The sequence below is a fragment of the Melospiza melodia genome, chromosome 22, assembly GCF_035770615.1.
Source record: "Melospiza melodia melodia isolate bMelMel2 chromosome 22, bMelMel2.pri, whole genome shotgun sequence".
NCBI classification, from domain to species: Eukaryota; Metazoa; Chordata; class Aves; order Passeriformes; family Passerellidae; genus Melospiza; species Melospiza melodia.
The window spans coordinates 3,971,035-3,985,648 of NC_086215.1; the positions used below are offsets into that span (position 1 = coordinate 3,971,035).

The 14,614-nt window shown below is 52.0% G+C and overlaps 1 protein-coding gene across 1 annotated transcript in view; it reads left to right on the plus strand.

Moving 5' to 3' along the window:
- The window catches only part of ARRDC1 (arrestin domain containing 1), a 45,485-nt gene that overhangs the window by 7,830 nt on the left and 23,041 nt on the right, over nt 1-14,614 (plus strand). Inside the window, exon 2 of the mRNA XM_063174396.1 lies at nt 12,457-12,567. Coding sequence (XP_063030466.1) covers nt 12,457-12,567 — 111 coding nt within the window. The remainder of the gene's footprint in view (nt 1-12,456; nt 12,568-14,614) is intronic.

A 14,614-nucleotide genomic window follows, 5' to 3' on the forward strand; every position in this document is an offset into this window, starting at 1 on the left:
ATGCTGGGATCTCTCATCCTGGGCTGGGATCTCTCATCCTGGGCTGGGATCTCTCATCCCATGCTGGGATCTCTCATCCTGTGCTGGGATCTTCAGCAGGGAGCAGGTGGAGCTGGGATCTCTCATCCTGGGCTGGGATCTCTCATCCCATGCTGGGATCTCTCATCCCATGCTGGGATCTTCAGCAGGGAGCAGATGGGGCTGGGATCTCTCATCCTGTGCTGGGATCTTCAGCAGGGAGCAGGTGGAGCTGGGATCTCTCATCCCATGCTGTGCCTTCCTGCCTCCCCAGCAAGAACCTGCCTGTGCTGGTATCCAGCCAGGATGAGGAGGCACTAAGTGCAGGCTTGCTTTACTGCTTGTAAATAAGGCTCTTCAGGAAAAAACTTCCCCTTCTAGGAGGAGGGGAGCTGGCTGCTGGCTCGTGTTGGGAGCTGCAGCAGCACTAAATCATTTGGAGGTGTCTCAGCAGTTCTGTGTGCTGAGTTGGGAGTTCAGTGCCTGGAGTGCAGGAGGGCAGACCCTGATGTGGTTGCCTGACTCCTTGCTCCTGTCTCATCTCCCTGTAAGTGGGCTCAAACCCCTCACACCAAAACTCTTGTTCCCAGGATGGCTGAGCAGTCCTGAGTGTGCTGCTTTAATCCTTCCCCTGCTGTGGAGGCAGGGGACTGCTCAGGACACTGGCTTGTGACAATGTGCTCTGTGCTGAGTCCTTGCAGCCCCAGGGGTGCCCAGCCTGTGACAGACCTGCTGCCCACCAGGTGCTGGGCTGACTTTGCATGTGCTCCTCATCTGGAGAGTGGGTGATGGTGAATCTGTGCCCAGGAGCATCCCCTGAGCCCCAGGAGGGGATGCAGAAGTGTCATCTCTGCTGCACCTTACATCTGCAGGGCTGTCTGCTGCTGAGGCCAGGAGAGCTGTGCCTGGCTGTGTTGTGGGTGGCAGTGAGGGTCCCCCAAAATGAGCATCAGCCCACAGGATTTGTAGCCTTACCTCTTAGGAAAGGGTATCTGAGAGTGTCAGAAGAAAATGAGCGTGACTCAGTCCCACAGCAGAGCCTGGCCCACAGGAGCCCTGCTGCTCTGGAATTACAGTAAGCCTGTTAAGCATGAATTTCCAGAAGTCTTTGAAGCATTTATTTAGAAAGAGTCTGAAAAGGGAGTAGGCTCTGGTGAATCAAGCCCTTTGTGGTGAGCAGGGGAACCTGATCAGTGCCTGTTTATCTCCTGCAGTGGCTGCTGCACCAGCGTGGAGGGAGATGCTCCATGGTGGGGGCAGAGGGGCTGTCTGGGCAAAGAGCTGCCAGACCTGCTCAGGCTGTGGGGTCACAGAGGCATGTTCCCAGGACAGAGGTGTGTTCCCAGCACATCAGAGAGCTCAGCTGCTCCTTTTCCACGGGAGTTGTTCTGCCAGTGAGGTGGGAAAAGGTGCCAGGCTTTGCACTTGCTGGGAAAGAACAATTGAGTTTGTTCATCAGTTTAAAGGAGTGGTTTTTTACATCAGCATCCAGCACATTCCCCCAGAACCTGCAGGGCTCTGTGGTAGGTTGTGGTGGAGTTTCTTCCTTTTTTAGACAGCCAAGTCAATTGTACCAGAATATCTTAACTCCTCTGGCCTAAAGTAGTGTTAAGTGCTGGGTGGAAACCTATTTCACTTTGGGCAAGCTATAAAAAAATGACATTCCTCACTTCTGTTTTAGCACTGCTCAGTCTGAGGAAGGGTGGCTGTGGTCCCTGTCTGGCTGAAGTGCTGAGTGCTGGCAGGTCCTGGCATCCATCAGCATTCCTGTGAGCCAGGCTGAGCTGCTGATTCTGTTCCACTTGTCTGGCTGCATGTTGGGCATGTGGGACTTGCATTCCCTTCCCACGGGGCTGCTCTAGGGGCCAAGTGCTGAAGATTAAGATGCTCTGACTGCTTTTGTATGTACAGCCTTATTTCACTTTGAACAGGATAGCTTACTTAAATTCAGGGCTCACCAAATCCAGCTTATTACCTAGGTCCCCTGGGAAAGATGGAGTAAATTAAATCTACATTAAATTTATTAAAATCAATCTGTCTTGTGCAGGGGAGCATGAGTAAAACTTTTCTGGGCCCTAATGAGATCCTAAATATGAGATGTTCCTGTGCTGGCTGCCTGGAGCTTGGTCCCATCCCAGTCCATCCCTGAGAGCAACAGAGGCTGCATCCTCATGGATGGCCTGAACAGAAGTGAGCCTCAAATGCAGTTCTAGGAGGAGGGCAGGCTCTGCAGTCCCCAAACAGGTCACAGTTTCCCACTCTGAATTTCTGTCCAGACTAGCAGAAAGGAAAGAAATCTTTTGAGATAAAAGTTGGCTTCACACCCTGGAGCAGTTGAAGCTCCTCATGAAATGTTGCCTCCATCTCTCCTCCAGCCTTCTGCTCCTCTGCAACTTCTCTGCTTTTCCCCTCCAGTGCTTGGAGGGATGGATGGGAGAGGAGGAGGCTGTGAGTGCTGCCAGCGTGGCTCAGGTGGGTGGCTGGCATGGAGATATTCCTGGGAGATGTGAGATCTGCCTCTCTGTGCCAAGCAGTTTCTCACTGCTGTTTGATCTGGCTGTTCCCAGCCTGTCAGGGTGCCTGTGGCTGCCAGCCTGGCCTGGGAGGAAGAGGATGGTCCCTCAGCATGCTGGGGTGGGGCACAGCTGCTCTCCTTGCAGGAGTACCCAAGGAATGGCATCGCTGACCTGTGCCCCGGGTGTGGCACTGTGTGGAGCAGCTCTGCTGGACTGTGCCACCTGTTTAGGATGGCATCAAAGTCTGGGCTCCCAAAACTGGTCTGAGGCACTGCCAGGACATGTCCAGCCTCTGCCCTGCCTGGCTCTTATGGTACAACCACCTCTGCCACTGTGGGCTCTCTCTGCTTGAGAGACCACTTTTCCCCTCCTGTTCCCCAGTCTGCCTCAGCACTGGGGCCTACATCAGTCTGGAGCTTAGAAAAAGTCCTAAACTTGTCCTGGTTTTGCAAGAGGCAGTATTGGAGAAAGGACTACCCCAGCATCCCCTTCTGGAGCATGTTTGGGGAGCAGTGAGGAGGTTGTAGCAGCAGCACGGTGGGGTTGGGCTGAGGGGCTGCTTGGGGTGAAGCCCCTCCCTCACTCAGGCCCTGAGTGCAGGTGCTGTGCTGTTTTATTGGAAAAAGGCTCCCAATATTCCCAGTTAGATTGTGCCTGGGCCAGTCTGACCCTCGCTGCTGGGCCAAAGGCAGCAACTGCGGTGTGTCACCCCAGAGATACCTTGGCTTGCTGGAGGTTGCAGCTGGGCACTGAACAAGTCCAGGCTTGTTAGGAACCCCGTTACCTCAGGAGGAATGGCTTCAGGCGATGGTGAAGAGAAAAAGGAGAGGATTCTGCTGGAGGGTTTAATGTCCAGAGGTTTATTCCATGGTTACAGAGGCCTAAATGTGAGCAACTGCTCCAACAGAACCTCGGCCGCATGCTCTGATCACCTTTTTAAGCTCAGGGACAGGGGGAGGGGAGGTACAGGTGAGCCACCAACCAGGTGAGAGGGGCAGGGTCTCAGGGGAAGGTGACACCCAGAAAGGCCAATGACCTCTGGGCATAGGGGCATCCTTTGAACTTGACCAACCACACCAAGCCTTGCTGGAATGTTCAGCCTGATTGACAGGACTCACTCAGCAAGGGGGCAAGGGGGAAGGGAGAGAGGTACAGGCACACCTGGGAGGTGACCTGGAAGTCTAATAAAACAGGACATTACAGCACACCACAACACTGTTTCATGCCTGTTGCTAAGGAGCTGCCTCTGGCACATCCAAGGCACAGACTTGGTGGCACGTGTTCATCCCCCTGCCACAGCCTGCGTGGCCTTGTTCTCTGCTGAGTTTTCCCCCTGCAGCCCAGTGTGTGCACAGCCAGGCTTGTTAAGTGTGCTCAGCTGAGGATTTAATTCCAGATGTTCGAGATGACCCCCTTCCTCTGAGGGCAGCCAGCGTGCTGATAAAACACTGTGATGCTATAAATAAACCTGTCTGCTCCACAAGGGAGAGAAACCTTTGGTTTGAGCAGGAGCTTGTTCTAAACAGGAGCCCAAGAGTTGGCTTTTTTGTCTCAGGATTTATGTTGACCCTTGGTTTTGGGGAGGAGCTGGAAAATGTGGGTTTTCCTGCTGCTCTCAGCCTGATGGAAGAAAATGCTCCTAATGGGGGGAAGGATTGACCTACCTGGGAAAGGACTTAGAAGATTTTTTTTTCTACTTTTCTGCAGGTCCACACCTGCCCAGTGCTGGAATGAGGCCATCCTTGTGTGTCCATACTGCTGCCCCTCCTCAGGCTGGGCTGAAATGATTAATGCACAGCAGAAATAATGGCTGTGGGTCACTTTGCCCCTGTGGCAGAGCTGTCACTCCCCTGGAGCTGCTACAGGTGGTTTTTCCAGGCTGTTTTGAGGAGTTCTTTCAGCCTTCCTACAATGTGGGGTTCTTTAGGGGGTTCTGGGCTTCCTGCAGGTTGGGTGGGACACTCAGGTGTGTCCTCCTGCCTCAGCCTGGCACTGGATACACACAGACAGCCCTGTGGGCATAGCCAGGGCAACTGGCACTGCTTGGGATCACATCTGCTGAGCTTGGATTTGCAGGGTGTCTCTGCTGCCCTGAGAATCAGCACATTGAAAGGTCGGGGAGGGAAGTGTGGGGAGCAAAAAATGTGATTCTTAGAATGTGAGATGCAAAGTATAAAGCAGAAAAAATATACCTTGTGATGCTGAGTAACAAATCTGTGCCCAAAAGTATACAGCACAAAGAATAAAAAAAACCCCAAAAATAAATAAAGCATAATATTTCTAAAAAACCCCAAAATAAATAAAGCATAATAATTCTAAAAAACCCAAAAATAAATAAAGCATAATATTTCTAAAAAACCCCAAAATAAATAAAGCATAATAATTCTAAAAAACCCAAAAATAAATAAAGCATAATAATTCTAAAAACCCCAAAAATAAATAAAGCATAATAATTCTAAAATACCCACAAATAAATAAAGCATGATAATTCTAAAAAATAAATAAAAAATAAGGTGTGCCCTATTGCCACAGCCAGGGGAACAGGCACTGCTGGCTCTTGGGGTCACATTTACTGAGCTTGGATTTGCAGGGCTGCCTCTGCTGCCCTGAGAATCAGCACATTGAAAGGTCAGGGAGGAAAAATATGATTCTTAGAATGTGAGATGCAAAGTATAAAGCAGAAAAAATATACCTTGTGATGCTGAGTAACAAATCTGTGCCCAAAAGTATATAGCACAAAGAATAAAAAACCCCCCCAAAATAAATAAAGCATAATAATTCTAAAAACCCCACAAATAAATAAAGCATAATAATTCTAAAAAACCCAAAAATAAATAAAGCATAATAATTCTAAAAAACCCCAAAATAAAGCATAATAATTCTAAAAAATAATTTAATTGGACAACTTAAGGAGGATAGATCTTCAGAAATCATCAGTCTAAATGTGTCTTGTAAGAAACAGGATATTTGACAGTTAAGGATTTATTTTCAGGAACTTTCTTGGCACAAAAAAGGCATTAGGAACTGCTTGTAATATTGAGTTGACAGAAAAAAGATATATTCGAGGAAATTAAAGGATTAATTGGTCTGAGAGTTTTTGAATGAAGTGGTGTAAAACTCAAAAAATACAAAGTTCATGTGAATTCTACATGTTCAGAAATGGAAAAAAAAAGTTCTAAAAGAGAGAGATCAGAAATAGTTTTTCTGTTTGACATTCATGGATTCTCATGCATTGCTGTGAGGGGTTTGGCTGGCCCAACCCCTTGTAGGTGCAGAGGGCAAGTGCCAGCCTGGGGAAGGAATGGCTGAACAGCAGAGGTTGCTCTTGCTCCTGGGGGCTAAATGATGCTGAAGTTTGTGGGACAGAGAGGGGTCAGACACAGCAACCACTCAGAATTTCACTGGGAGCCTGTCTGAGCCTCTGAGCAGAGCTTGTGATGGCTGTGGGAGGTGGGATGAGCCCTGGGGCACGGGGAGCAGCAGCCAAGTGCTCCAGGAGATGCTGCTGCTGTGGGAGATGCTGCTCCCTGTGTGTCAGCTCCAGACAAGCCACATCCCAGGGCCTGGCTGCAGGCTTGGGTTTGATTTGAGATGGAAAGCACAGACTACACTTCTAGACAACTCCTCCCCTTCCATGTTAGGGGTCAGATCCCTTTCCTGCTCTGTGCTGGGTTCTTGTGAAGGAAGAAGACAAAAACCTCCCCAGACAATCCTTAACCTTGTGCCAAACCTGCTGCTGCCTCCAGCACTTGTTGTAAGCTCTGCTCTTGCCTCACTGGCTTGTGAAATGCTCAAGACTATTTGTGTCTCAAGAACTGACAGGATGGACCCAGAAGGATGGGGACAGCTGGGATTTAATTAGGAGCTGTTGGTTTAATTAGTAGTGTCTCAATATATTCATGCACGAGGGACTTGTGTGTATCTCGTGAGTTCCCAGCCTTCCTGCTCAGTCCTTTCTGTCTGGAGCTGTTTGGGTGTGCTTCTGTGTAAAGGCCATCAGTAGAAAAACCTCATCCTGCCCCTCTTGGTGTCCACTTCTCATGGAACTTTTCTAGGAATTACCCAGTCTGATAGTACAGATTACAAACTGAGAGTAACTTGCTCTGCCTGTGGGTCTTGCTCTCTCCCAGGCTTCCCATTTTCCCACTGCTATCTGGGCCTGCTTGGCTGATAGTGTGGGGAACCTCAGACCCCTCATCTTCACACAGATGCAGGGTTGGAGGATCTCAGGGTGAATCCAAATTTGTGATCTCTGTGAACCCAGAGGTGTCACTCCAAGGTGGAGCAGTGGTGATTTGTGTTGAGGTGACATCCTGCTGCCCATCCTTCTGCCAAAACCAGGTCCCTCCTGCCGTGCTCTGGGGAGGGGCTGGGGCTCAGGGGGATCCTTCACCCCCTTCTCCCAAGGCTGCTCCTGCTCCCTGGGATGGAAAATGGTTCATTCCCAGCTCATGGATGCTCTGAGTCCCTGCAGCTCTGGAGAGTTCCTGGCAGCTTGAGAGAATCTGTTAAAATCTGGTGATCACTGTCTGCCGTGGCTCTGATGGAGAGGGATGAGGGAGGGGGGCTCTGCCTTCCTGTGGCTGGCTCCCATGAAGTGAAGATTTCTCTGATGCACACTCACTTGACTCCCACAACTCCCACAGCACTTTCTCCTCCTCTGCTCCCTTGTTAGCTGCATCCAGGCATGCAGGAGTTTTCCAGAGGGTATCTGAGTCCCTGGGTGCCCTCTGATTCTGTCACTAAAGCGTGCCCTGGTCCCTTGGGCTGTGTGGCTCTGCCATCCATCTCATCCCACGTGTGCAGGGCTGGGCCCCTCCGGCCCTGCAGCAGGGACAGCTGGAGCCTCTGGGTGCAGCAGACATGGCTGAGGCCACGTGGTGACCTGGGTGAGCTTCAGCTGGCAAAACCCCAGGCTGTGTGTAAATGCCATTTCAGTGCCATTTCAGAGCTCAGTTGCCAGCTCTTCATGTGTCCTCGCAGAGGAAAGGGAATGACAGGAGGGTCTGTTTGTCCTGCCTGAGCTGCTGCCAACTGCAACAGCCACCTCCAGCTGTGTCAGGTTGTGTCAGGGGCAGGGCAGATCAGGGCAAGGCTCTGCCCCCAGAGGGTGCTGGCACTGCCCAGGCTGCCCAGGGAATGGGCACGGCCCCGAGGCTGCCAGAGCTCCAGGAGCCTTTGGGCAGCGCTGCCAGGGGTGCCCAGGCTGGGGCTGCTGGGGGGGCTGGGCAGGGACAGGGGCTGGGCTGGGGGATCTTTGTGGGTTCCTTCCAGCTCAGGATATTTAATGATTCTACAAACTGGTTTTGCTGCTTCCCCTGCCCGACCTAGAAAATCCAAGCTGACCAAGATGCAGCAGCCTCTTCCCTCCCCCTCTGCCCATACCTGTTGTAGCAGGTCTGTGACACAGGTGGCACTTGAAAGTTCACTTGGGACTGGGGCTGAGTGCAGGGTGACCATTGAGCCTCTGCTGGCTCAGCACATGGCTGGATTTTGGAAGGGGGATGTGCACACACCCCATGCCCCTGGCAGAGGAGGGGATGTGTGTGCTGTCCTTTCCTCGTGCCCAAGGTGCCACACCAGCTCCCCTGAGGAGGGCAACTCACTGGGTGAGGAGAAAAAGCAGTTTGAAATCTATGCCTGCTCTCCTTAAATCACCTTGGAAGGAGGCAGACGTGCCCAGCTCCTGGCATCTCTATTTTTACTTTGTGCAGAGATGGATATGGCTGAGCTGTCTCCTTTTATTTCCAGCGCTTGGCGCGTGCTGCAGCGTGTTGCTAAAGATGTGTCTGGCTGGATGAGGAGCTGCCCGCTTCCCTCAGTCCCTCAGGGACTCTGGGGTGAAGGGCTCTTGCCTTCTGCATGGCTTCATCCTTCATTTCTTCTCTTTGCCTCCCCCTTCCCCTCCCCTTACAGTTTTTGGACTTGGTTTTTTTCCTGTATTTATTCAAATCAGCCTGGGTAAACAGGGAGCAGGAGGGAGCTGACTGGGGCCACTGGTAGCCCTGGATTCCAGAGGCATTTTTAATGGGTCTCTAATAACTGGAACTGGCCTATTCTGATACACAAACTATTCTTTTTTCCTCTGTCTGCTGCTTGGCACTTCCAAGATTTCCTTGGAAAGGCTCAGACTGTGCATTTTGCTTCCTGACAGGCAGCCTGACAATCTCTGTGCTCAGGTGGCTCCATTGCAGCAGCTGTGATGGTGCTGGTTTTGCCAGGTCCATCCTGACAGTGCCATTTTTGGGTTCCAGCTGCCCCCAGAGCCACATTCCTGAGCTGTGCTTGTCACACATCCCTGTCCCTCCTCCTGCTTGTGGGCAGGAGCCTGTACAAGACTGAGCCAGGCAAGTCCCCAGTATCTCCCTCTGCTCATGGGATGCTCATGGAGAGGCTGATTTTATGGTCCACTGCTCCAAAACCTGGTTAGGAGTGAGATGAATGGTTTGATCTGTTGAACCAGGCACCTCTGAAGCCTCCCAGATAACCTGGCCCTGTAGCTGCCAGTCTTTCCTGCTCTGGGCATGAAACTGGGGGGCTCTGTGGCTGTCCTGGACAGCATCACCCACCCTGCAGGGGCCTGGGGGATGAGGTGGGTTGTGCAATCCCTGTGTCCAGCCACACTGTCAGCTGTGGGGCAATAGCTCAGAGCTATTGTCCACCCCATTTTTCCCCAGTGAGGTATGGGGTGTTCATGTGTCTGGAGCAGGTTGGAGAAGATGCTGTGTAACAAATCTCTGCCCTCTGAGCTGCTCCAAGGCTTGTCCCAAGTGTGGTGACTTGGTGTGCCTGGTGAGGGGACACTGAGGACTTTGGGGGTGTAGAGGGAAGGGGAGAGTGAAACTCCTTCAAACTTTTCAGCCTGAAATGCTGCTTTCTGTTGCTTGGGGTTGGAAGGCAACCCCAGGGTGAGTGATGGTCAGGGAATGTGGCTGGAGAGGGTTTGGTGGGGCTGAGGGACTGGAACCCCTCAGAGCCCCAGAGCAATGCCTCTGGGGACTGTCCCTCCCCTCTAGGCTGGCTGTGACCATGCAGTTTGGGATGTCAGTGGTTAATGGGGAAGCCCTGGAGCTGGCAGCTCCTGTGCTGGAAAACCCCTCAGCAAGCTGTAGAGGGAATTTTGGACATGGTCTGACTTTAGCCCTTGACCATGGCAGCAGGGCCCCAGGCAGGGCTGGCTCTGGGTGTCAGACTGCAAACCCACTGCCCCTGCCTGCTGAGCCTGTGTGCTGTGGGAAGGGAGCTGTGCCACAGCCTGGCTTCCTGAGCATCCCCACCCACCTGCCTCCCTGGAGCAGCAGAGCCTCCTCACCACAGTGCAGGATCAGGCTGCAATCAGAGCCTGTGGGCCCCTTATCTGGGCATTGAACAGATGGTGCTGATCTGTAAACTCCTGCTGTGCAGGGAGGCTGAGGGGGAGCCTGCTCAGGGGCTGTTGCTCCTGGAGGATGTGAACGTTCTCCAGTTTTTGGTTGGGCTTTTCTTGCTCACATCTCCTGTGTGAAAATGAGGGAATGGAGTGGGTGAGTCTGGGCTTGGTTTGACTGGATCCATCTGTGTTCTGTGGGCTAATTCAGAGTGGGACAGGCTTGTTGTGCGCCCAGAGATGTGGCAGTAGGTCCGAGCTTGGCACCAATGTGTAGATACACAGGACACCACCCTGCTAAAGCCTTTCCTGCTCCTGATGCTGAGGCCCCTCTGTGGCTTTGGCTCTGCCACCTGCCAACAGAGAGGATTGGATGTCACCTGGGGATGTGGGGAGGGCTCATTGTGATGGTTCACCTCAGGAGGGCACCTGGATCAGCTCAGGTGTGCTCTGTGCTGTGCTGGGGGAGTTCCCATCCCAGGCCATGCCATCCTGATCTTTGCCTGCCTTGCAAATGCTGAAGCACATCCCAGACACAAGGCAGTGATGTGTCAGCCTTGCTGCTGTATTGATGCTGGATGATGAGAGTTGGCATTTGGAGCTGCTTATCCTTTGTCCTTGAGTGTAGAACAACACTTGGACTGCAAGGGGCTCTTCATCTCACAGTCATCATCAGCTGTGGGGGTATGGCAGGAGATCTGAGGGGGAGGCTGTTCTTCCTTGTGGGGTTACAGACTTTGAGCCCTGAGGAGCTCATTCCACCTGTCTGCATGACCCCCTGGCTGTCACTGGGGTATGAACTATGAGCTGCCCCTGCAGAGAGGGCTGGTTTTGGGGTCTTCTCACCCTGTCCTGGGTCAGTCACTTTGGCCAGGCAGGGGCTCTGGAGAGCCTTTTGAGGTGCTTGCAAGCAGCAATAACATCCAGCCCTCAGTGTTTGGGTTGGTGGGTGGAGGTGTTGATATCAACAGGGCTGAGGACATTTGAGGAGGGGAGAGCTCCCAGGCCAAGACAAACTGGCCACCTGCCTCCCAGGGAGATGCTTCCTGTGGATGCAGCTGGAACACAGGAGAGCTGATGGGTCAAACAGGCAAAGAGTCTGTCTGGTGGATGCTGTCACCTTTCTGCCAGCAGAACTGTTCACCTGGCCACTGGGGTAAGGGACTTGTGTGGGCTCCAGCTCTTGCAAAACCTGATGGGATTCAGGTGGGAGGTGTTGAGACTGGGACAGCCCTGAGGGCTCTGTTTGTGCCGTGATGGGTCTGCCTGTGTCCTCCCTGTGTGGGGGCAGCAGTGCAGATCATCTCTTGCTGTGCAGCAAGGCCAGTCTGTCACGTTTGTCTGTCCCTGTGGTCCAGTGTCGACATCAGAATCTAATTTCAACCTGCTGAGTATTGGCCAAGACTAACTGAAAATGTCTGTGGGGAGCTCCTCTGGGAGCTGCAGGCTGAGCTCTTGGGGTGACTTTCTCCAGGCAAGGCACAAACATAGCTCAAATGACTGTCCTTGCTTTTGGGAGGGTCAGATGGCCCCTCTGGTGCTTCCAGACCTTGCTGTGTGGCTTTGCTGAGCCCTGTGTCTCCAACAGAGGAGGAAGCCACTCCCTTAGAACTGCTGGCTGGCTGGGAAGTGATGTGTGCATGGACATTTTGGAGGTCCTGATGCAGGACAAGTGTTAATGGCAAAGTATTTTTGCTGCAAGACATTAAAGCTGAACCCATGAGCAGGCTCCTAGGGGCTGGGAATGCCCTTTGAGGGTGACAGGGCTGTGAATTCAAGCAGCAGAGCTTGTTCAGGCTGCACTGGGGGGTTCAGCTCTCTGCTGCTGCTTCAGACAGGGCTCTTTGAAGCCCTTGTTCAGCTGCTGAATGGGCTTGTGCCAAACATGTCTGTCCTCCCAGGGATGGTGAGACCCTCAGTGGGATGCCAGGCTCCCTCCTCCCAGGGATGGTGAGACCCTCAATGGGATGCCAGGCTTCCTCCTCCCAGGGATGGTGAGACCCTCATTGGGATGCCAGGCTCCCTTCTCCCAGGGATGGTGAGACCCTCAATGGGATGCCAGGCTCCCTCCTCCCAGGGATGGTGAGACCCTCAGTGGGATGCCAGGCTCCTTGTGGGGTGGCAGCAGCAGCAGAGTCCTTGGCTGCTCATCCCTGTCTGGACAGTGACACCCAAGGCTTCTGCTCTCAGCCAGAGTGCCAAGGCTGGTGCACGTTTTGGGAGGGAACACTGCTGCATTTGGGAGAGAGTTCTGTCTGTCAGGGAGCTGCAGTCACTGCTGCTAAAGGCTTCCTCAGTGCAAGGAAACCAGCTTGAGGGTTTCAAAGGTGGTAGTACCTAGAAATAGCACTGGGGTAGCAGGGAGTGCTCAGTTGTGCTGGGAGTGCTGGAAAACCCACTTTTGGAATGAAAGCATGACCTGATTCCTCTGCTCCAATTTCCCACCACGTGTGTGTTTTCATGAGCACTGCTCCTGCACAGTGCAGTACCTGAGGCAGGTCTGAGCCTGAGCTTTTGCTTTCTCCCAGTGCTGACGTGTGTCCTGTCTCTCCACAGCCATCAAGGTGAGCTGCATTGGATCCTGTGGGGTGTCCAACAAGATCAATGACACAGCCTGGACTGTGGAGGAGCAGTACTTCAACAGCACGCTGTCCCTGGCAGACAAAGGTATGGTCCCTAAAGGCCTGGTGCAGATCTGAGTTCAGAGAAGCTTTACAGAAACACATCACCAAGATTTCAGCATCCCCTCAATGTGAAAAACCCCTCACAGGCTGCCTTGGCCTGTGCACAGAGCATGGGAGCCAGGGTTAGACACTACAAGAGCTTAGCAGGAGCTGTGCAGGGAAGGATCCTGAGCAGAGCTTGGCAGCCACCCTGCAAACACTGCTGGCATCCTCTGGCCTGGTCTGCCTGAAGCAGAGCTGTCACAGGGACTCCCTGTCTCAATTCTCTGTGAATTCACCTGTGACAATGTTCACAGGGGTCTCAGGTTGAGGGAAGAGATGAGGATCTGACTCCATGTTTCAGAAGGCTTGATTAATTATTTTATTATATATATTACATTAAAACTATACTAAAAGAATAGAAGAAAGGATTTCATCAGAAGGCTGGCTAAGAATGGAATAGGAAGGAATGATAACAAAGGTTTGTTCTTTGGACTCTGTCTGAGCCAGCTGACTGTGTTTGGCCATTAATTAGAAACAACCAACATGGGCCAATCCCAGATGCACCTGTTGCATTCCACAGCAGCAGATAATCATTGTTTACATTTTGTTCCTGAGGTCTCTCAGCTTCTCAGGAGGAAAAATCCTAAAAAAAATGATTTTTCATAAAACATGTCTGCAACATTCACCCTGCTCTGCTTCCCACATGTGTTTATGGTGCTCACACAAGACTGATCAAAGCTGGTCAGCAGAAGCCAGTGGTTTGCTGTGAAAGGGGGTGTGGATGTGTCACTTGTGCTCCAGGAGAAGCTCTGGGAGCGTGGCAGGATCAGCCTAGGGCAGTTACCCCTGCTCCCAGTGAGATGGACAGAGATAGTGATGGGGTTGTATTGTCCTATGGGTAAAGTGACACCAGAGCCTCTGGGGGATCTGGGCCTGAATGAATGCTGTCTTTCTGCTGATAAATAGGTCAGCCTTACCACAAATAATTCATGCTGTGCCCTGGCTCCTGTTGAAATCAAGATGTGCCAGTATTCACCTGCTGAAGGCAGTGGCTGTAGCAGGAACATGGCAGAAGCCCAGGGTAGCAGGAGCTCAGCCCTCTGATACTGTTTTGTCAAGTAACAGGAAACGGGTAAAACTGAAATGGCAGTTTCTGCTAGCTCAGCAATTTCCCAAGCAGAGCTTTCAGCATCGTGGGGAGACTGAGCTCATTCTTGCAGCAACTGCCGAGAGGGCTGCTGGCTCTCAGGTCCCTGCCACGGGAGACAGTTGGGTGGCTGGCTCTTGGCTCACAGCCTGGGGGCTGCAGTCAGAGATAAACTGCCTGGGAGGGCAATGGGAACCATTCCTGCCTGATTCTGGATGTGCTGAGCACAGAGAGCCCAGCTGTGGTGTCAGGGTGGGGGCACAGTCCCAGGGGTCTGTAAGGTGCTGCACACCATTGGGCTTATGTGGTGGTGTTCCCAGGGGTCCCAGGATGAGGGAAGAGACAAGGATCTGACTCCATGTTTCAGAAGGCTTGATTTATTATTTTATGATATATATTATATTAAAACTATACTAAAGAATAGAAGAAAGGATTTCATCCGAAAGCAAGCTAAGAATAGAAAAAGAAAGAATGATAACAAAAGCTTGTGTCTGACTGAGACAGCCCAGACAGCTGGGCTGTGATTGGCCATTAATTAGAAACAACCACATGAGCCAATCACAGCTCCACCTGTTGCATTCCACAGCAGCAGATAACCATTGTTTCCATTTTGTTGCTGAGGCCTCCCAGCTTCTCAGGAGAAAAAATTCTAAGGAAAGGATTTTTCATAAAAGATATCTGTGGCAGGCTTAGATGAGTTAGGAAATGAAGGCTGCAACTGAGTGTGGACTTGTGGAGAGGTTTAAACCTGCAACTGCACTGAGAAATGCTCCTTCCAACTTTTGTTTCTAATATTTCATGATTGGAGGGAGAGCTGTGATCTTGTGGTCAGATCTGTGTGCTGGGCAAGCTGGGCAGGAAGGTGGAGTGGGAAGAGGTGGGTGTGCTGTTTGTGGGGCTT